The 22,398-nt window shown below is 39.9% G+C and overlaps 1 protein-coding gene across 1 annotated transcript in view; it reads left to right on the top strand.

The window, feature by feature from the left end:
• The first annotated feature begins 857 nt into the window (after positions 1-857).
• The window catches only part of MRS2 (magnesium transporter MRS2), a 37,718-nt gene continuing 16,177 nt past the window's right edge, over positions 858-22,398 (top strand). Inside the window, exons 1-7 of the mRNA XM_045162664.1 lie at positions 858-1,188; positions 5,669-5,742; positions 8,446-8,482; positions 10,221-10,333; positions 12,028-12,201; positions 15,083-15,213; positions 16,232-16,348. Coding sequence (XP_045018599.1) covers positions 999-1,188; positions 5,669-5,742; positions 8,446-8,482; positions 10,221-10,333; positions 12,028-12,201; positions 15,083-15,213; positions 16,232-16,348 — 836 coding nt within the window. The 5' untranslated portion in view covers positions 858-998. The remainder of the gene's footprint in view (positions 1,189-5,668; positions 5,743-8,445; positions 8,483-10,220; positions 10,334-12,027; positions 12,202-15,082; positions 15,214-16,231; positions 16,349-22,398) is intronic.

The following is a 22,398-nucleotide window of genomic DNA, read 5'->3' on the forward strand; positions in this document are numbered from 1 at the left end:
TATTCTTGCCTGGAGAATCCCATGGACAGAGGAGCCTGGCGGGCTACAGTCCACAGGGTCGTAAAGAGTCGGACACGACTGAGCGACTTCACTTCACTTATATTTGATTAAATACAGAATATAAATCCTCCGCGTTTATGTTCCTCCGTCATCACTAGCAAAAGTTTAATATATCATTCCATATGAAAGTTTATTTTCGTTGCATTAAACTTAATTATAAGTTTAGTTGGGAATGGGTAATAACTTCTCACTTCCAAATTGTAGATTGCATCTGTATGAAAATTCTCCGGAAATTGTAAAACATTATGTATATCCTGCGTATTTTTTCACATTTAATGATTACTATTTAATAGACCGGAGAGGCAATGGCACCCCACTCCAGTACTCTTGCCTGGAGAATCCCATGGACGGAGGAGCCTGGTAGGCTGCAGTCCATGAGGTCGCTAAGAGTCGGACACGGCTTAGCGACTTCACTTTTACTTTTCACTTTAATGCATTGGAGAAGGATGGCAACCCACTCCAGTGTTCTTGCCTGGAGAATCCCAGGGACAGAGGAGCCTGGTAGGAGGCCGTCTACGGGGTCGCACAGAGTCGCACACGACTGAAGCGACTTAGCAGCAGCAGCACCAGCAGCAACAGCAGTTAATAGAAGTAATCAACACTTTCCGCGCCGATCAGACGATCCTAGGTTACGCAGTTCACCTGACGCAGGTACACGCGCCCCACCCACCCCGGAGCCGGTCCATACACGCTTTACAAGTACACACAGGTGCAGAAGGCAAAGCTCTGATTGGCCGAGCGTCACGGGACGCGCACGCAGAGGCCCCTTCGGAGCATGCGCGGGAAGTTACACGCAGGCGCGGCGCCCCCGGCGCATGCTCAGTATGCCTCGGTCGCAGCTTGGGCGCCGGCGCGGGGTCGCGAAGTGCCGGCCGCCCTGCCACTGTCCGGCATGAAGGGCTGGGGTCTCGCAGCTCTCTCCTCCCTGCTCCAGCGCCATGGAATGCCTGCGGAGCCTGGCCCAGCTCCTGCCCCGTGCGGTGGGGCTGCCCCGGCGTACCCTGTGTGCTCTGGCCTTGGGCCTGACCCCCGGCACTCGCCCCGTCGTCGCCTACGGCCGCGCCACCGAATTGCTCGGAAGGAGGCGGGCCGCGCCGCTGTGCTGGTCCCGCCGGCTCCCCGTGACAGGTACCGCTGTCCCTGCCCTGCAGTCCCGGGACGCCAGGCTTGCGGTGATCCCAGGGCCAGACCCGACCGCCCGAGCCCACGTGGCTGTGGCTGCCTGCCCCGCGGCCTGCTCAGTCCTCGGCCTCTGGGTCGGCCCTTGGGCGCCAAGTGTCTGCCCTCTTGCACAGGTCTGCGGGAGGAGCTGTGTCCACCAGCTCCGAACTCGACTGAGCATCGTCCCCTGGGCCCTGCTAGAGTCCCGCCAGCCCTCTGTCCTCCCCACCGGTCCAGCTGCAAACAGGGCTGAGTGCGCTTGTGAGGTTTTTGCGAGTTTCGCCCCCATCCATCGTGATAGTGCTGAAACCAAGATTAGGCTTATCTACCTGGAATGATTTTATAAGTACTTCTGTCTGACTCTTTCTTTTGAACGGACACATTTAGACATTTGTCCAGTTGCTCAGGAAAAGGATAGTGAGGCTGAAGACTTTCAGAAACTGCTTCTGAGAAAGATCTGGTTTTTCTTCAAGTACTGTATAACCAGATAGAAGGGGATGGAGGTAGAAGTCTGAGGTGTTTTTATCCCCTCCCCTAAATGATAAACCACGATGCTGCCTTGACATTTTCAGAAATGTGACAATGTGGGCGCTGCTACTGCTAAGTCGCTTCAGTCATGTCTGACTCTGTGCGACCCCATAGACGGCAGCCCACGAGTCTCCCCCGTCCCTGGGATTCTCCAGGCAAGAACACTGGAGTGGGTTGCCATTTCCTTCTCCAATGCATGAAAGTGAAAAGTAAAAGTGAAGTCGCTCAGTCGTGTCTGACTCCTAGCGACCCCATGGACTACAGCCCACCAGGCCCTCCGTCCATGGGATTTTCCAGGCAAGAGTACTGGAGTGGGGTGCCATTGCCTTCTCCGAATGTGGGTGTTAATACTGCTCAAAAACCCAAGTCATGTATGGCTTCTCAAAAATGTTCTCAAACAAGTTTTCACGATTGTACTCTAAAAACACTCCTAAAGTAGCTCACTATCTCCACCTGCTTCCTCATGCTCATTAGGAGAGTCTTTCCAAATTGGGTTACATTTCACATTCCTTTCCTTTGGTAACTGCCTGGGAATCCAGGCTCAGCCAATCTAACCTTTTAGGACAAGCATTGAGATTCAGAATCTCCCTCTGATACCTTAGGGTGAACGATGTCAGATTTGTGATCTCTGAAGAGGAAGATTTAGTTTTGGGATCAGAGACCAGGCTTGACCCCTCAGGGCTCTTGTGTGGCAGAGTTTTATTAAAGTGAAAAAGAGACAGAGAAAGCTGACATAGACATCAGAAAGGGGCGAAGAGTGCCCCATTTGCTAGTCTTAGCAAGGGAGCTATATACTGTTTTAATTAATTATTACAATAAATCAAAAGACTCTCAAGGTTGTAAAGATCTTAACAGACCCACTCCCACTATTTACATTTTAAGATAACAGGATTCAGTTCAGTTGCTCAGTCGTGTGGGACTCTTTGGGACCAATGGACTGCAGCATGCCAGGCTTCCCTGTCCATCACCAGCTCCCGGAGCTTACTCAAACTCATGTCCGTTGAGTCAGTGATGCCATCCAACTATCTCATCCTCTGTTGTCCCCTTCTCCCGCCTTCAGTCTTTCCCAGCATCAGGGTCTTTTCAAATGATTTGGTTCTTCACATCAAAGGTGGCCAAAGGATTGGAGTTTCAGCTTCAGTATTAGTCGTTCCAATGAATGTTCAGGACTGATTTCCTTTAGGATGGACTGGTTGGAATAACAGGATTAGAATTTAACAATAGAAAGATCTTACCAGACCCACTCCCATAATATACGTTTTAAGATAACAGTATTAGTCAGAAGGTTTTCAGGAAGGAGAAACTGTCCTCAAGCAGGATATGTTGTTATATAATCCTTAGTACAGAGCTTAAACTGAGTTGTTTTGTTTTGTAATCATCAGTTCCAGGCTTAAAGAAAAAAATGTTTTATGTGACTAATACTAAGGAATGTAGAGCAGAAAAAAAAGACCTTTGCCCTTTCCTCCTCCTTGAGAACTCCAGACCCCTATCTCCTCTTCAGGAGCCCCAGACCCATCTCTCCTCCTTGGGGACCGTGGACTTCTTATCAGTCTCCCTAGAAATTGACTCTCACCTCCAGGTAACACTTTATCTAACTTGTGATGTATTAGCAAGTGCTGATTTGTAGCACTGTAACTTTTCTATCTATCAGATCTAGTCCCTTAAATCTATTTCTCACTTCCACTGTATAATCATAAAGGATTTGATTTAGGTCATACCTGAATGGTCCAGTGGTTTTCCCTACTTTCTTCAATTTAAGTGTATATTTGGCAATAAGGAGTTCATGATCTCAGCCACAGTCAGCTCCTGGTCTTGTTTTTACTGACTGTATACAGCTTCTCCATCTTTGGCTGCAAAGAACATAATCAATCTGATTTCAGTGTTGACCATCTGGTGATGTCCATGCGTAGAGTCTTCTCTTGTGTTGTTGGAAGAGGGTGTTTGCTACGACCAGTGCATTTTCTTGGCAAAACTCTATTAGTCTTTGCCCTGCTTCATTCCATATTCCAAGGCCAAATTTGCCTGTTACTCCAGGTGTTTCTTGACTTCCTACTTTTGCATTCCAGTCCCCTATAATGAAAAGGACATCTTTTTTGGGTGTTAGTTCTAAAAGGTCTTGTAGGTCTTCATAGAACCGTTCAACTTCAGCTTCTTCAGCGTTACTGGTTGGGGCATAGACTTGGATTACTGTGATATTGAATGGTTTGCCTTGGAAACAAACAGAGATCATTCTGTCGTTTTTGAGATCGCATCCAAGTACTGCATTTTGGACTCTTGTTGACCATTATGGCTACTCCATTTCTTCTAAGGGATTCCTGCCCGCAGTAGTAGATATAATGGTCATCTGAATTAAATTCACCCAGAGGAATTGGGGGCAGGAGGAGAAGGGGACAACAGAGGATGAGATGGCTGGATGGCATCACTGACTCGATGAACGTGAGTCTGAGTGAACTCCGGGAGTTGGTGATGGACAGGGAGGCCTGGAGTGCTGCGATTCATGGGGTCGCAAAGAGTCAGACGTAACTGAACTGAACTTTTATTCAGCTGACCCTCATAAGGTGGTTTGTACAGGGGAACCAACAAACCTCAGATGGTAACAAATTATGTCTTTGAATGTATAGGAAAGAATAAGATCAGAAATGAGAATATAGCTTCATATTCTATGGATAGGAATTCTGCCCATGCTTCTCGTGTTTAGTACAGTGAACAGGGTTCTTTCTCAGGCATTAAATTTACTTGGTTATACTTGAGAGCTTTTCTTCAACTTAGTCTAATCACATTTTCAGGTAAAGGTTTACCTTTATTCCAGTTCACCGGGGTCTTTATTCCAGTGCAGTGAAATATTTCACAAGTATTCACTCTAAAGTATATTAGTGGATGTAGAAATGGACTTGTGAAAATGCTGGGTAAGGAGAGGGTGGGATGAATTGAGAGAGGAGCATCGACGTATACGCACCATGTGTAAAATGGATAGTTAGTGGGGAGCTGCTGTATAGCACAAGGAGCTCAGCTCGGTGTTCTATGATGACCGAAAGGGGTGGGACCGGGGCAGGGAGGCTCAAGAGGGAAGGGATGGATATGTACACATAGCTGATTCACCTACAGCAGAAACCAAGACAACATTGTGAAGCAGTTATACTCCCATTTTTAAAAATAATTAAAAAAGCATATCAGTGGGGAAGAAATTAAATATAGAGTTAAAATCTGTAGGCTTCATAATTTATAGATTAATCAAATAGTCCTGATATTTGGAATGCTGAGAGGTCAGGTAGTTCTTGAAATGTATGTTTTCTAAACTATGTCTTCCAATGTAACTTTCATGAAGAACCCTTCTACATTGTATGAAAAGGAATAGGTGTTTTACTTTAATCTCAGAACATTGTTAACACATTTGATGTCCAACTACAAGATATAATAATTAGAAAGGAAAAGGGGCGGTTGGAATCCATAAATTATTCTAATGCCTCACCTAAACTATTACTTTTTAAAAACCATATTTTGCCAAACCTAACATCAGATCAGATGAGTCGCTCAGTCGTATCCAACTCTTTGTGACCCCATGAATCCCAGCACGCCAGGCCTCCCTGTCCATCACCAACTCCCAGAGTTCACTCAGACTCACGTCCATTGAGTCAGTGATGCCATCCAGCCATCTCATCCTCTGTCGTCCCCTTCTCCTCTTGCCCCCAATCCCTCCCAACATCAGAGTCTTTTCCAATGAGTCAACTCTTCGCATGAGGTGGCCAAAGTACTGGAGTTTCAGCTAAATGTTAAAAGTGTTTCTTATTTTCCCTCTGGGAAAAAAATTCAAAACATAGTGAAATAGTTTGAAGACCTCTACAGACTATGAGAGTTGTATCTTAGCTATATGTGAAAACCAATCATATGCTCACAAGGAATTCTCTAATTCACTCTTCAGGTGAAATTTACCGGAATAGAACTTCGGATGTGTCTCAAGCCACTTTAGCCAGTGTATCCCCGGTGTTCACTGTGGTGAGTATGTGTGATCCATTTGATGACTTACAGAGAGTACGTACTTATTAAGTTAACTGGGCTGGACTGATCAGCCATGAAACTACTTACTTAGTTTCATAATGTATAAGTCATTGTCTTTTGTTTAGCCAGTGACTTGAGTGCCAGCTAGATTTGCTGCACAGCACTCTTGAGTCTTTGCTAATATCTGCAGAGCTTGTCTTAGTACTAGAACTAGTGGCTCAAATCAAAATTCAGAGCTTCCTAGTTGAAACTCAAGATTTCTCCAGAAATCTGTTCAGAAGTCCTTGAAGGCTATTAGCCACAAAATGGCTTGAACCTGTGCTATGCAACATAATACATGCAGAAGCATTTTGGAGGCAGCACAGGGTGTTACTTAAAACTGCAAGCTTTGTTGGATCTTGATCTCTGCAACGTTCTCTAGAATGGTTCAGAGAAAAAAATTGAATAAAACAACATAAATGGTGTGTATCTCACACACATATTTAGAGAGAGAAAAATAAGGCCATTGGGGCACATAGTAACAAAGGAGACTCTAGATCAAGGTTACATGGAAATTGGTTGTAATATTCTTGTAACATTTTTGTAGGCTTTTAATTTTTTTTAATCTTAATTTTTAGAGAAAGTGCTTGCTCTGAGCTGGAGTTTGTAAATTCAGATCTCAACTGTGTCTCTTACTAACTTAGACGGACTCGGACAAGTTACGATAATATCTTTGTGCCTTGGTTTTCTCATCTGTATAGGCTGGGAAAGATTGAGGGCAGGAGGAGAAGGGGATGACAGAGCATGAGATGGTTGGATGGCATCATCAACTCGATGGACATGGGTTTGGGTTGGTGATGGACAGGGAGGCCTGGCGTGCTGCGGTTCATGGGGGTCACAAAGAGTCGGACACGACTGAGCAACTGAACTGAAACTAGGAGTAATAGTACCTACCTTGTAGAATTATGAGATTTAAATTAACTTAAATATGTAAAACCCTTAAAAATAATACCTCACACATGGTAAGCGTTCAGTGTATATATTAGCCATTATATATCGTCATTATTATTTAGGCTTTTTAACATAGCTTTTCTTTATGAACTATACAGAACAAGACAACTCCCAGAACTGCATGGAGAAATTGTCACTGTTATTCACTCTTCTGGGAGTTAGCCAGTTTAATTAATTAAACAAGACAAAGTCAGATGTTAAAATTGAAAGAAGGTTCTTTGCAGGTGAACTCATTGTCTACCAAGAACACTTAAGAAAATCAGTTGATGCTATTAGAAATAAAGTGAGTTCCTTTACAAGGTAAACATTTTTTAAAAAATCAGTTTGTATGATCTCATTTTTTAATTAAAAAATCCCATTAAAAATGATACAGATAAATACAAAGATGCAAAAATTTTCTTCATACATTGTTAAGTTGAAAGGAGAGGAGAGACTGCAAGGAAGTGTATGTAGCATGAATGTATTTAGGAAGAATAAGTCTGGAAGGGCATTTAGTAAAATATTAGCATGGTTTTCTCTAAAATTTGTGACCGAATAGTTTTATTTGTGAATTTTATGCAGCAGATGTATGTATTTGAAATAAGCTTAAGGAGGAAAGCTAGTATATATTACACAAAATAAAACTTTCCTTGATGTAGGTTTCCCTTTAACTCTGATGTTTTATGGTACTTATATATTCCTATTGATGTTATCTTTGCTCACAAGAAGCAAGCTGAAATATACTATGCAGTTTTATTGTGGTATTATTAACATAGCATTCATATTTAGGACTTGTGTCTTAGAGTGTGTCTTCTGAAAATACATATTTAAATAGTAATTAATGAAGCCCAGCACACAGTGATTCATTTAACATTTTGACATCTTCAGACTTGACTTGTGGACAAGTGTTACAGGAAAATGTTCCCTCTGCTTTATAGGAAGTAAGTACAGTTTCTGCATTGTGTGCTCTCTGCACTATCAGAAGAGGTCTTTTCTGTAAATATTTATTGATTCTGCAGCACCCACCAGAGAGACCTCTTAGCATCCCACAGATATTAATACTTAGATTCTCAAGATAAGCCACATTTGGTCCCAGGCTATTTAGAAAGCAAAAGGATAGGAAATTCACAAGGGCAGTATTTGGTGTTTTCTCTTCCAAAGAAGTCCTTCCAGCCATCCAGGGGGTGCTGTGGCCCCCTGTGTGAAGCTCAGTACAAGGAGAGGATATTCTCAAAGGTGGGTGCGAGATACACCTTGGCTTAGACCCCCTGAGGTCCTCTAGTGCCAATATCTCTTGTCACCATCCCAGGGGCACATCCCAGGCTCCTGCAAGGAGCAGTCAGTTCCAAGAGCCACTGTCTTCGGGAAAGGCAGAACTGTGGCTCCCCGCCAGGTATCATGATCCAGTCCCAGTCTCCCCAGTGCAGCCTGTTGAGCAGTGATGGGGCATTTTTACCATGAACTATATGACCTAGTAACACAGCTGACACTCCTTTATCAGATCTTCTGAGGAACCAAGGTAGATGGTTAATCCAAGGTCAGATTTGTCCTGGCAAAGGAAAGGGGACTTTTTGTTTTAATCCTGAACTCATAACTGAATTTAACTTAAGAACAGCAGATATGGTTTATATCTTCATTATTTTAGAGTTATTTTCATCATACCATATGATATGATACCACAAATCATGTGCTGATTTGGGAGAAAATAATACTTTTATTATCTGTCTCCAGACAAAATTTGACAAAGAAGGAAAGGTGACTTCTTTTGGTGAGTATCTGTAATTTTCTTTTAAATCAACCCACTGGAAGTAAAGAAACTATTATATTTCGAGTAGAATATTGTTTGCCTATATGGATGTGTTGAAGATGATCTTTCTTAAGCATTTGTCCATTAGGCCTAATGACCGGCAGCATTTGACCTGTACTGTAATTTTGGGGGGTTGGGGGTGGGGGCTTAGAAGCCAACTCTAACAGAATGTTAAAGGAAGAGTTTTGGCTGGTATGCAGCCAAGAGAAAAACACTTTTCCCTTTTGTTTCTCTTCATTAGTCTCCCTTTCACTGCCCTGGTCCTCATGTTCATTTCCTCCTGTGCCATGTTGAAGGCAAAATCGAGTGATACCACTGCCGTTGCAGTTGCAATGGGTGACAGCAGACAGGAGGGACAGGGAACTGGATGGTAGTTATTGAAACTCTGCCAGCGATGGCTCTTGTGGACGGTTACTTTTTTAAATGAAACTCAGCATTACTTTACTGTCTGACCTCAGGTGCAGGTTTCAGGTCTCCCTGTCCTTCCTACCCTGTAGTCCTGTTCCTACTGTTGCTGAAATCCTAGTGGGGTATATTGGATATTTTTTGGCTCAGTATCACCTCAAAAAGTTGTTCTACTTAGAGCTCTATCACAGGTGTGGCTTGATACTATAAAAATAGATGCTTCCATTACCAGCATTATTTCTTGAGTTTCTTCATCTATTTTGCCTTTTCTTAGGTGATAAATTTAGTTTTCAGGTAGAAGAATCTAGTGATTTTATTTTTCATTTTGTATTAGTCTAAGAACAAAGACAATTGGACCATCTGTTCATAGATTTAAAATGCTGAACTTAATAATGCAGTAAGGAAAAAATAGAAAATGTAGTTCTGTACAGTTCATATTTAAAAATCCATGCATCTAGAGCTAGGAATTGTTACTGTAAGTTCTAATGATATATAACTATGGTTTTTATACTGGTCCCAAGGGGTGTCTCTAAGTGCAGAGAAATTTTATGAAGTATGGTTAAGAGAAGAGAAGAAAAATTAGTTTGACTAGATTTAGCCTGAATATGTTTTTGAGGTAGAAATGGGTGTTAAAAAAGACCCATTTTGCTTACTTAGCCATTAAAAAGAATGAAATAATGGCATTTGCAGCAACATGGATATAGAGATTGTCATACTGAGTGAAGTAAGTCAGACAGAAAAGGAGAATTATCGTGTGATATCCTTTATATGTGGACTCTAAAAAGAAATGATACAAATGAACTTACAAAATAAAGACTCACAGACTTAAAGAACAAACTTATGGTTGTAGGGGGAGTGGGGAGAGTCAGAGGGAAGGGATAATTAGGGAGTTTAGGATGGACATGTACACACTGCTATATTTAAAATGGATAACCAACAAGGACCCACCATATAGCATATGGAACTCTGCTCAATGTTATGTGGCAGCCTGGATGGGAGAGGAGTTTGGGGGAGAATGGATACATGTGTATCTATATGGCTGAGTCCCTTCACTCTTCACCTGAAATTGTCACAACATTGTTAATTGGCTATACCCCAATACAAAATTAAGTTTTAAAAAAAAGTGCAGTGGCATAAATTGCAAAAAAAGCAAAAAGACCCATTTTAGCTCTTGTTTCTGGTAGTAATAGAAGATTATCTCAATGGTGTTGGGAGGGGTACTCTGACATAAAAATCTAAACTTTTTGGTTCATAAGTTTACCCACTCTTTATATTGAACACATTTCTTTTTTAGAAAGGAAGAAAACTGACTTATATCAAGAATTAGGTCTTCAAGCCAGAGATTTGAGGTTTCAGCATTTAATGAGCATCACAACCAGAAACAATAGGATTATCATGCGAATGGAGGTAAAGGATTTGATTTCATTTATATTTCTCCCCTGCCAATCTTAAAGTTCCTTCCTCACTATCTTGATCAGTAGTTTAAAAGTAATTTGTAATAAAAAAAAAATAGATGTGTGAAACTATTGTATAATAGAACGTGGTGTTAGGAGTAGAACTCATTTTACCTGAATTGTATACCTGTGCTCAGCAGGTGTAGCACTGCTCTGTTAATAATGGAAAAGGTCTGACTGCGGTCTCCTTTCTCACTGTTTGAATTTAGTCTCTCGTTTCTGAAATAAGAGAAAGATTCTTGATTTATACCAGACTTTTTCAGTCATATACAGTATATATGTAATTGCACTGTAACTTCAGCTACCAAGAATATATTCTGGTTTTCGAAATAGCCTAGAAGTAGCCTTTATATTTTATCACCTTTTGTTTTTTAAATATTTGTTTATTTGACTGCTGGATGTTAGTTGCTGCATGTGGGATCTAGTTCCCTGACCCGGGATTGAACTGGGGGCCCCCTGCATTGGGAGCACAGAATCTTAGCCACTGGACCACCAGGAAAGTCCCTAAAGTTTATAACTAGCATCTGTCAAAACTTTTTAAAAAGTGCCTCTTTAATAGAGAAGTATGTGATAAAGCAAACTATTTTATAATATAACATGTTAGGAGTAGAACTCATTTTACATGGATTATAGAAGAACGTTAATTATAGCATCTAATTGGTATGTGTATAGGTATTCACTGTATAATTTTTCAACTTTTCTGAATAAAAATGTTCATATTACAGTTGACCTTTGAGCCTCATGGGGGTAGGGGCACCGAACCTCCAAGCAGTAAAAAAAATACATGTATACATTAGAGTTCCTCCATCCCTGCTGTACTCAGATTCAGCCACCGCAGATCGTGTATTTGTGTGGTATTTACTACTGAAAAACATCTGCATGTAAAGTGATCCAAACAGAATATGTTAGCCTTTCTCTTCAGAATAAATTTTTAACTTCATAGTGTTCTAAATTAGAGCACTAAGGCTACATTTTATCTTTATGATTTCAAATTAGCCTAGTATGTTTTGGTGATATTTTAAAAAGGAAACTTCCGCACTTCAGCCAAACCAATCATGATTAAACTAATCTTTTCTAAAAGTCTGCTGAATGCTTGACTTTTAAAAAGACCTTCTCTTGTTTCCTTTGTTCTCTATATTTCTCTTGATTTCCTTGGAAATCCTAGTAAATGCATAATTTGCTTAATTCTGGTTCTGTTGAGAGTGAGTTAGAGGTATTAAGACTTGCATTTATTTTAGGCTTCCTTTCTTTTAAAAAAAAAATCTTGGTTTTTTGTTTTTGTTGATTTGTTTTTGAAAAAGCAAATGAACAGTGATTTGATTTAGGCTTAGTCGAAAATTAATAGAGTATTGGGACTTCCTTGGTGATCCAGTGGCTAAGATTCCTTGCTCCCAGTGTAGGGCCTGGGTTCGATCCCTGGTCAGGGAATGAGGTCCCACGTGCTGCAGCTAAGACTCGGTGCAGCCAAATAAATAGTTTTTAAAAATTAATGGAGTATTAAATCCTAAATATTTTATGACTGTTACTTTTCCTCTACAACTTACATATATGCCTGTGTACATATATCTATCTACAGATATGTGTGTGCGCGCGCGCGCGCGCGTGTGTGTATATATATATATATATTTTTTTTTTTTTTTTTAACAGTATTTGAAAGCTGTGATAACTCCGGAGTGTCTTCTGATACTAGATTATCGTAATTTAAATTTGGAACAGTGGCTTTTCCGGGAACTCCCTTCACAGTTGGCTGGAGAGGGTCAACTTGTCACATACCCTTTACCTTTTGAGTTTAGAGCTATAGAAGCACTCTTGCAATATCGGGTAAGCCTGTGTTTGTCTAGCTTCTTGAATGTTTCCTGATTTTACAATGCTATGGAGGAGGAAGACACTTTGGTTTTTTCTTTTTTTGGCTGTGCTGGGTCTTTGTTGCTGTGTGTGCTTTTCTCTAGTTGGAGCAAGCGGGGCCTTCTCTCTAGTGGTGCACAGGCTTCTAATTGCCGTGGCTTCTCTTGTTGCTCAGGGTTTCCCTGGTGGCTCAGATGGTAAAGAATCTGCCTGCAATGCAGGAGACTGGGCTTTGATACCTGGGTTGGGAAGATCCCCTGGAGAAGGAAATGGCTGTCCACTCCAGTATTCTTTCCTAGGAAATCTTATGGACAGAGGAGTCTAGTGGGCTACAGTCCATGGGATTGCAGAGTCAGACATGACTTAGCCACTAAACAACACTCTTGTTTCTGAGCACAGGCTCCAGAGTGCTAGGGCTTCAGTATCAGTAATTGTGACTCCTGGACTCAGTAGTTACGACTCCTGGGCTCTAGAGAACAGGCTCAGTAGTTGTGGTGCACAGGCTGAGTTGCCTCCCAGCATATAGGATCTTCCCAGATCTGGGATCAAACCCATGTCTCCTGCATTGGCAGGTGGATTCTTTACGATTGAGCCACCAGGGAAGCACTGGTATTGTTTTAATGGCACTTGCCGTAACCACACCCTCCCCTCAAATAGAAGCATCTCAGGGTCTTATATGCGGAAAGTACTTAATTCTTAAACTTTATAACTCAAATAGATCTAAAGTCTCTAGGTATAGGATACAGAATCTCTTTAACAGTCATGTTATGACATTGAGTGAAACACATCTCAGGTTGTCTATCCTGACATCCTGTTCAAGGATGCTAATTCAAAATACTTATCTTAAATATGATATAAATGAACATACCAAAAGGTTTCAGCTGTATGCCATTTTATTCTCTTAGCTAAATTGTATGTTGGTAACTGCTTACACATAATAAAGTGAAGTGAAGTCACTCAGTCTTGTCCAACTCTTTGTGACCCAGTGGACTATAGCCCACCAGGCTTCTCCATGCATGGAATTTTCTAGGCAAGAATACTGGAGTGGGTTGCCATTTCCTTCTCCAGGGGATCTTCCCGACCCAGGGATCGAACCTGGGTCTCCCACATTGCGGGCAGACGCTTTACCGTCTGAGCCACCAGGGAAGCCCTACACATGATAAATATAATACAAATATTTCATCAGATCATTCTGATACTTACCAACCATTCTTTGATTTGTTTGTACAATCCTTTGTCAAGGTAGCTAAATGATGCCTCTGTTTGAGACCTAGTTTGACGTAGGAATTGTGTACACTTCTCACAGCGCTTGTATTGATAATCATTGAGGGTTTGAGGATCCTGTCAAGCTCCAAACAAGGATGGTCACTGCTTTCTTGGCCGTGACAAATCTTTCATCATCTATTCTTCCCCCATCAGTCAGGATAGTACTGTTCAGGACCTGGCTACAAGCAAGAGCCAGTGCCATGAGCATCCTAACCAGAGTGGGAGAAGAGGAGAGAAGAGGGGCGAGTAAAGGGGGCATGAGGTGGGTGGGGGGTTGGTGGTACCTGGCACCCTTCTCTTTGTCTGCCTTGCTCTATTGAGGTAGTAGGAGATGGCTCCATTCCTTACTGGGGTTATTGAGGCAATAGCACCAGCTAGTACCAGCCATGGAGAAGGCAATGGCACCCCACTGCAGTACTCTTGCCTGGAAAATCCCATGGATGGAGGAGCCTGGTGGGCTACAGTCCACGGGGTTGCTGAGGGTCAGACACGACTGAGCAACTTCACTTTCACTTTTCACTTTCATGCATTGGAGAAGGAAATGGCAACCCACTCCAGTGTTCTTGCCTGGAGAATCCCAGGGACGGGGGAGCCTGGTGGGCTGCCGTCTGTGGGGTCGCACAGAGTCGGACACGACTGAAGTGACTTAGCAGCAGCAGCAGTATCAGCCAATGAGATGGCGGCTAGTTGAAGCCCACTCAGTAAGCAGGGAAATAATAGAAGGAAAGAAATGAAGGTACATGAACAGTGGTCAGTGGTGAAGCTACACAGACTGAGTCAGCTCTCAGGAGCTCATGCTGGGGTGGAGAGTGTGTTGGAATTTACACTATTAATTAATTTCAGTACTTAATTCAGCTACTGTTATGCTGTGTACTAACAGTTATTGGAAGCATTTTAATATTTTAACAGTTAGTATTGCTATATCATGGAGAAGGGCAACCCACTCCACTATTCTTGCCTTGAAAATCCCATGGACAGAGAGGGCTGTGGTCCGTAGGGTTGTCTAACACAACTGAAGCAACTTAGCATGCACATAAACATATCTGTATCAGTGCATACCTGCTGATTAATCCTGCTGTGCCTATATTAAATTGAATAATAAATATACATTTGACTTTTCAACTTTACTTTTTAAAGTTTAAGATATGTTTTGTTTTTTAAGAGCTTTTTTATTTTTTCCAAAATAACTTTATTCATAGGAGTTTTGAACTACATCCTATTCTGTTACAAAGAACATAGGTATTGTTTACCAGATGTGAAGTTCGTTTTAACCAGGGAATGGCAGCTTTTCTTTTAATCACTCTTCCATTCCTTTCATACTAAGTGTCTGTAGGGGGAGGACTCTTACAGGAATTAATTTCCTGTCACCCAAATGGGAGCCTGGCAACAACATTATGCATGATTATCTTTTAACCTAGGAGATCCAGTTTTTTAATCATCTGGGATAGGCCTTCCAACAGTAACCATGTTCTGAAATGTTACCAGCCTTCCTAGCTATTTTCGATTTCTGTATTTAATCAGAGGATTCACTGACCCTGAGTATTCTAAAAAGATTGTTTTAATTCTTATGAAAGGTCATGTTGTTATCTAGATCAACACCCTTCAGGGGAAACTTAGCATTTTACAACCACTGATCCTTGAGACGTTGGACGCTTTAGTGGATCCCAAACATTCTTCCGTAGACAGAAGCAAACTGCACATCTTGCTCCAAAATGGCAAAAGGTAAATATGGGTGATTTACCAAGTTGGGAATTAGACACAAATGTCTTAAACTTCTCTTTCAGTAGTCTTAAGAGTGAAATGTTTAACGTAAATTCAGGTCCAAAATTAGTGTAATTATTAACTATCTTAAAAATACCAACTAGTCTTACAAATGGTAATGACATTATTTACTTTGAAACTTACTCTCAAGGCCTTCATTGCCATATCTGGTTTTCATTATTGTTAAAAATCTGTCTTTCATAACTTTAAAGTAGGAAAGTAGCCTAGGAGGGAAGTTGAGCTAAAGGAGGAACACAAACTAAATGTTTATTGAAAAGCTGTTTTCAATGAAATGCTGTATCTGTCTCTTTTATATGTGTGATCTCATCTCAGTCCTGTTGACATGGTCCTCATTTTGAAGATAAGAAAATCGAGGTCTTAGTAACTTGTCTAAACCTGAATAGCTACTAAATGACAGGTCTATATTCAAATCGTATTTTTTTTCACTCCAAAGTTCATGAGGTTTTTGTTTGTTGATGATAATGCATTCCAGAATTTAATATATTAATTTGTATTACAGATTGAATGATCAGTCCCTCAGGATTTGTACCCCCTAAAATCCCTTCAAGAGTTAACAGTTAAAATTCCTGAGTCAATTTTTTGTCCAAAAATATTAGGATGTTCTTATCAAATAAAAGTAAATGGTCTCTTCTTGTATTATCACTGCCATAATTAAGAATAAAAGTAAATTTCGGGCCCCAAAAGCTTACATCACACTGAGTGTATGTTTCTGAGATAAAGAACATATGCTGAAAATTATATCGTTGTTTAATTTTATCACTTAATATATTAACAGTCTTGTATTGGGAATTGATTCTCAAACTGCGTAGTAAATACCAAAAATTTTTTACAAGTCAGTGTTTATCATGAGTGTATAAGGGAGTCTGCTTGATAAGACATTAGAAAGGCACTACTCCTGTAGGGACATTTTTTTTACAGGTTTATGTTATTGATCATTTCTATACAATTATTCTTACAGCCTGTCAGAGTTAGAAACAGATATTAAAATCTTCAAAGAGTCCATCTTAGAGATCTTGGATGAAGAAGAGCTGCTGGAAGACCTCTGTCTGACAAAGTGGAGTGACCCACAAGTCTTGTAAGTGAACAGTGATGCTTTGTTAGTTTTTCCCTTAGAATCAGTTGTCTTCTTCAGATAACTTTTTATAAAGAAGAACATTTTTCTGGACTAGAGGGTGCATTTTTCATCCCCAGTTTCATTATTTCCTTTTCCGTATTGCATCTAACTGAATTTAATGAAGACTTATTAAGTGCTTGCTCTGTATACAACTATAAAGATAAACACGCCATTGCCTTTATCTTCAAATGCCTGACCAGCAGAGTGACATACACAGCTAACTGCTGGATAGGTCAGCGGGAGAGATGGGGTAGAGGGTGGATGGAGTGCAGGGAGGCGAGTGAGACACTGGCACAGATCCTATAAGTCTGGTTAATATAAAAACACTCACCTTATTGACCTTTCATCTCTTATGAACTTAAAAATCATGTATGCTTGTGTATATGCAAGTTTAAATGCTGCCTTTTCAAATGTTTTTGTTCTTTGTAACTATCAGTATCAGAGATTAATTCAGGCACCTTTGTAATGTGCATAGTTTCTGTAGTGTGTACAGGTATTTTAATTGAGAAATTAGTTACCTATATCTTAATAAGGAAACAAAATAAAAAGGGCTTTATAACCCTTGATATTCTAACAGGTAGATATAGTAGCAGAAACTCGAACACTTGAACCAGAGTGTTTCATTCCTGCGTATCCTCTTTGGTATAACTAAAGAGGGGGAAAAAACTATTAATTTTTTTTTTTTTTACTGAAGTATAATTGGTTTACAATTTTGTGCTAATTTGTGTTATACAGCAGAGTGACTCAGTTGCACACCTATGTACATTCCTTTTTTAGATTCTCTTCCGTTGTGGTTTCTCCCAGGAGATCGGTTATAGTTCCCTGTTCTGTACAGTAGGGCCTGGTTGTTAGCCATTCCATTTGTAATAGTTTGCATCCACTACAGACTCCCAGTCCATCCCTCTCTGTCGCCTCCTCCCCCTTGGTAATCACAAGTCTGTTCTCTATGTCTGTTTTGTAGATAGGTTCATTCATGCCACATTTTAGATTCCACGTATAAATGATATCATGTATTTGTTTTTCTGACTTCACTTAGTATGATAATCTCTAGTTGTATCCACGTTGCTGCCAAAATGGCATTAGTTCATTCTTTTTATGGCTGAGAAGTATTCCATTGTATACATATACCACATCTTTATTCATCTGTCCACAGACGTTGAGGTTGTTGCAATGTCTCGGCTGCTGTAAATAGTGCTGCTACACTATGCATATGCGACGTTGGAGTCCATATATCTTTTTGAATTATAGCTTTGTCCAGGTATATGCCCTGGACTAGGATTGCTGGATTATACAATAATTTTATTTTTAGTTTTCTATGGAATCCCCATACTGTTTTCCATAGTGGCCACACTAATTTACATCCCCACTAACAGAATAGGAGGATTCTCTTTTTTCCACACCCTCTCTAGCTTTTGTTATTTGTAGAGTTTTTGATGATGGCTGTTCTGACTAGTGTGAAGTGGTACCTCATTGTAGTTTTGATTTGTATTTCTGTAATAATTAGTGATGTTGAGCATCTTTTCATGTGCCTACTGGCCATTTCATGTCTTTGGAGAAATGTCTGTTAAGGTCTTCAGCCCATTTCTCGATTGGGTTATGTGGTTTTGGGTTTTTGTTGTTGAGTTGTATGAGCTGTTTGTATATTTTGAAAATTAAGCCCTTGTCAGTTGCATCATTTGCAAATATTTTCTTCCAGTCTGTAGGTTGTCTTTTTGTTTTGTTTTGTTTTGTTTTGTTTTAATTGTTCCTTTGGTGGCTCAGAGGTTAAAGCGTCTGCTTTTGCTGTCTTATAGTTTAATGATATCATGTCTTACGTTTGAAGTCTTTAAGCCATTTTGAGTTTATTTTTGTGTAGGGTGTGAGGGTGTATTCTAACTTCATTGTCTTACATGCAGCTGTCCAAATTTCCCAGCACTGCTTACTGAAGAGACTGTCTTTTTCCCGTTGTATATTCTTGCCTCCTTTGTCAAAGATTAATTGATGATAGGTGTGTGGGTTTGTTTCTGGGTTCTATTCCGTTCCATTGATCCCTAGTCTTTGTTTTGTACCAGTTACCACATTGTTTTACTGTAGCTTTCTGGTATTGTCTGAGGTCTGAGAGAGTTTATGCCTCATGTTTTGTTTCTGTTTCCTCAGGATTGCTTTGGCAGTTCTGGGTTTTTTATGGTTCCATATAAATTTTTGGATTATTTATTCTAATTCTGTAAAAATGTCATGGGTAATTAGATAGGGATCTCATTAAATTTGTATATTACTTTGGGTAGTATTGCCATTTAAACAATATTCTTTCAATCCAAGAGCATGGGATATCTTTCCATTTCTTTGAATCCTCTTTAATTTTAACATTCCCTTTTCTGTATTTCATCGTTAGTGTAAAACTGATTTCTAAATGTTAATCTTATATTCTGCTACTTTGCCAAATTCATTTATAGATCTCGTAGGTTTATTTCCTGCAGTCCTTAAGGTTTTCTATGCATTTTCATGTCTTCTGCATATGTTGACAATTTTATCTCTTCCTTTCCAATTTGAATACCTTTTCTTGCCATGGTTAGGACTTCCATTACTACATTGAATAGAAGTAGTAAGGGTGGGCCTCCTTGTTTTCTTATTCCAGATATAGTGGGAAGACTTTCAGCTTTTCACTATTGAATATTATATTGGCTTTGGGTTTGTCATAAGTGGCTTTTACTGTGTTTTTATTATGAATGGATTGAATTTTGTCAGATGCTTTTTCTGTATCTGTTGAGACGATCATATGGTTTTTGACTTTTATTTACATGGTGTATTACATTGAGGATTCCCAGGTAGCACTAGTGGTAAAGAACCCAGCTGCCAATCCAGAAGATGTAAGAGACTCAAGTTTGATTCCTGGGCTGAGAAAATCCCTTGAAAGGTATGACAAGCCACTCCAGTATTCTTGACTCGCGAATTCCCATGGACAGAGGAGCCTAGCAAGCTACAGTCCATGGGGTTGTAGCTGACTGAGCACTGATTGATTGATTTTGCATATGTTGAAGCGTCCTTGTGAGTTTGTGATAAATCCCTCTTGGTTTTGGTACATGATCTTTTTTATATGTTGTTGGATTCAGTTTGCTAATATTTTGTTGAGAATTTTTGCATCTATATTCATTGAAGGTATTTGCCCTATGGTTTTCTGTTTTGGTGGTATTTGTTTAGTTTTGTTATCAGGTGATTGATGGTGGCTTCATGGCAATCCACTCCAGTATTCTTGCCTGGAGAATTCCACGGACAGAGCATGGTGTCACAGAATCAGACACGACTGAGTGACTAACACACTTTCCTGTTACGAGATAGAATGTCTTTGGGAGTGATCCCCCCTCTCCAGTCTTAGAATAGTTTAACAAGGATGAGTTTAAAAAGTTCTTTGTACGTTTGGAAGAATTCACCTGTAAAGCCACCTGGTCCTGTACTTTTGTTTGTAGGGAGTTTTTGTTTGTTTTTTTAAATTACAGATTCTATTTCACTTCTAGTGATCAGTCTGTTCAGATTATCTTGTCTCCTTGATTTAGTTTTGGTGGACTATATCTTTCTAGAAAGTTGTCCATTTCTTCTAAGTTGTCAAATTTGTTGGCATACAATTGTTCATAGTATTCTCTGAAGGGTTTTTTGTATTTCTGCAGTATCAGTTGAAATTTCTCCTTTTTCATTTCCTAATTTATTTGGATTCTATCTTTTTTCTTCTTGGTGAGACTGGCCAGAGGTTTGTCAATTTTGTTTATCCTTTCAAAGACCCAGTTCTTGATTTTACTGATTTTTTTTTTTTTAGTTTTATTTATTTGGGGCTGTGCTGGGTCTTCATTGTTGCGTGGACTTTCTCTGGTTCTGGCGAGTGGGGATTACTCGAGTGGCAGTGCACAGGCTTCTCATTGGAGTGGCTTCTCCCGTTTCGGAGCACAGGCTCCCAGGCACTCGGGACTTCAGCAGTTGCAGCTCCTGGGCTCTAGAGCACAGTTGTGGCATGCGGGTTTAGTTGCTCTGAAGCACATAGGATCTTCCCAAACCAAGGATCAAACCCATGTTGTGTCTCCTACAGTGGGAGTTGGATTCTTTACCACTGAGCCATGAGGGAAGCCTGGTGTTGGGGTGTTTTTTCTATTTTTTTTTTAATCTCCGTTTATTTCCTTCCTGATCTTTATTATTTCCCTCCTACTGACTTGAAGTTTTGTTTTTTGTTTTTTTCTAATTCTTTTAGGTGGTATGTTAGGTTGTTAATTTCAGATTTTTTTTCTTGTTTTTTGAGGGAGGTGTGTAATTTCCTTTTTGATTTCCTCATTGACCTGTTGGGTAGTAACATATGGATTTCTTTTCCTTTTGTTGATTTCTAGCTTCGTCCTGTTGTGAGGAAAAACGCTTGAAATAATTTCTTTACTCTTACGTTGTTGAGGTTAGTTTTGTGTCCTAGTATGTGGTCAGCCCTAGAGAATGCTCCATGTGCACTTGAAAAGAGTGTGCGTTCTGGGTGTTTTGGAAATAATGTCCTGAAAATACCAGTTAAGTCTTAACTGTTATATCATTTAGGATCTCTGTTGCCTTAGTGATTTTTCTGTCTAGAGGATCTGCCCATTGATGTGAATGGCGTGATAAAGTCTCCTATTGTATTCTCATCAGTTTCTTCTTTTTTAGCTGTTAGTATTTTATGTGTTTGGGGCAATATATGTTGACAAGTGTAAAATCCTCTTGTATTGATCCTTTTACCATTATATGTTTTCCTTCTTTTCCTTTATGGCTTTTGTTTTAATGTCTATATGTCTGATAAGATTATTGTAACTCCTCTTTTCTTGTCATTTCCATTTGCATGAAATACGTTTTTCCTTCCGCTCACTTTGAATCTGTGTGTGTCCTTTGCCCTAAGGTGGCTGTCTTGTAGGCAGCATATCATAGGCTCTTATTTGTTCATCCAGTTTGCCATTCTGTTTTGATTTGAGTGTTCAGTCCATTGGCATTCAAAGTAGTTATTGATACTTACATATTTACTGCCAGTTTAAACCTTTTTTCCCAGTCTATTCTGTTTCCTTTTTGTTCCTTTGTCTTTCTCTGTTTTCTGTTTGTGGTTTGATGATTTCCTTTTCTCTTACCCTTGTATTCTCTTTGTTTTTTTTTTTTTTTTAAACTATTGTATGTTTTTGATTTGTGGGTGCCCCGTTTTTCAGGTATGTTAACCCTTTCCTATATCTGCTTGCTTTAGGCTGATAGTCATATAGGCTCACACACATTCTAAAAAATAAGAATCCACATTTTTGTACTTTCCTTCCCCACATTTTATGATTTTGATGTCCTTTTTTACATCATGTCTTGTTTATCCTTTTACTGTTCCTTGTGTTTATCTTCCTTTCGTAAATAGGTTTTTTTCCTATTTGACCTCTATACTGGCTAACTTAAGTGATTTACTTTCCAACTGTGAGTTCCTCTTTACTGTATCTTTTCTATTTAGAGAAGACCTTTCAATATTTCTTTAAAATAGGTTTCATATTGCTGTATTCTTCATTTTTTGCTTATCTGAGAAATTCTTTATTTCCCCATCCTTAATGATATTCTTGCTGGGTAGCGGACTTCGTGTTGCAGATTTTTCCCTTTTTAAACTTTGAACATAGTTTGCCACTCCCTTCTGGCTTGCATCATTTCTGTAGAGCAATCAACTGATAGCTTTCTGGCAGTTCCCTTGTAATTAACTCTGTCTTTCTCTTGCTACCTTTAGAATCCTCTCTAACTTCTACTGTTTTTATAATATGTCTTGATGTGGATTTGTTTCTTGTTTGGAACCCTCTGTGCTTTTTGTATCTGGATGTCTGATTCCTTCTTTAGGTTTGGATAGTTTTCAGCTATAATTTCATCAAATTTTTCCAGCTACAGTTTCATCAAATACATATTTAATCCCCTTTTCTCTTCTTCTGGAATCACGTTTATGTGTAGATTGGCACACTTTATTCTGTTATCCCATTGGTCTCTTATATTGCTTTTTTTTTTCCAGTCTGGCTTTCTGTCTACTGCTT

This window comes from Bubalus bubalis, chromosome 2, assembly GCF_019923935.1.
Source record: "Bubalus bubalis isolate 160015118507 breed Murrah chromosome 2, NDDB_SH_1, whole genome shotgun sequence".
NCBI classification, from domain to species: Eukaryota; Metazoa; Chordata; class Mammalia; order Artiodactyla; family Bovidae; genus Bubalus; species Bubalus bubalis.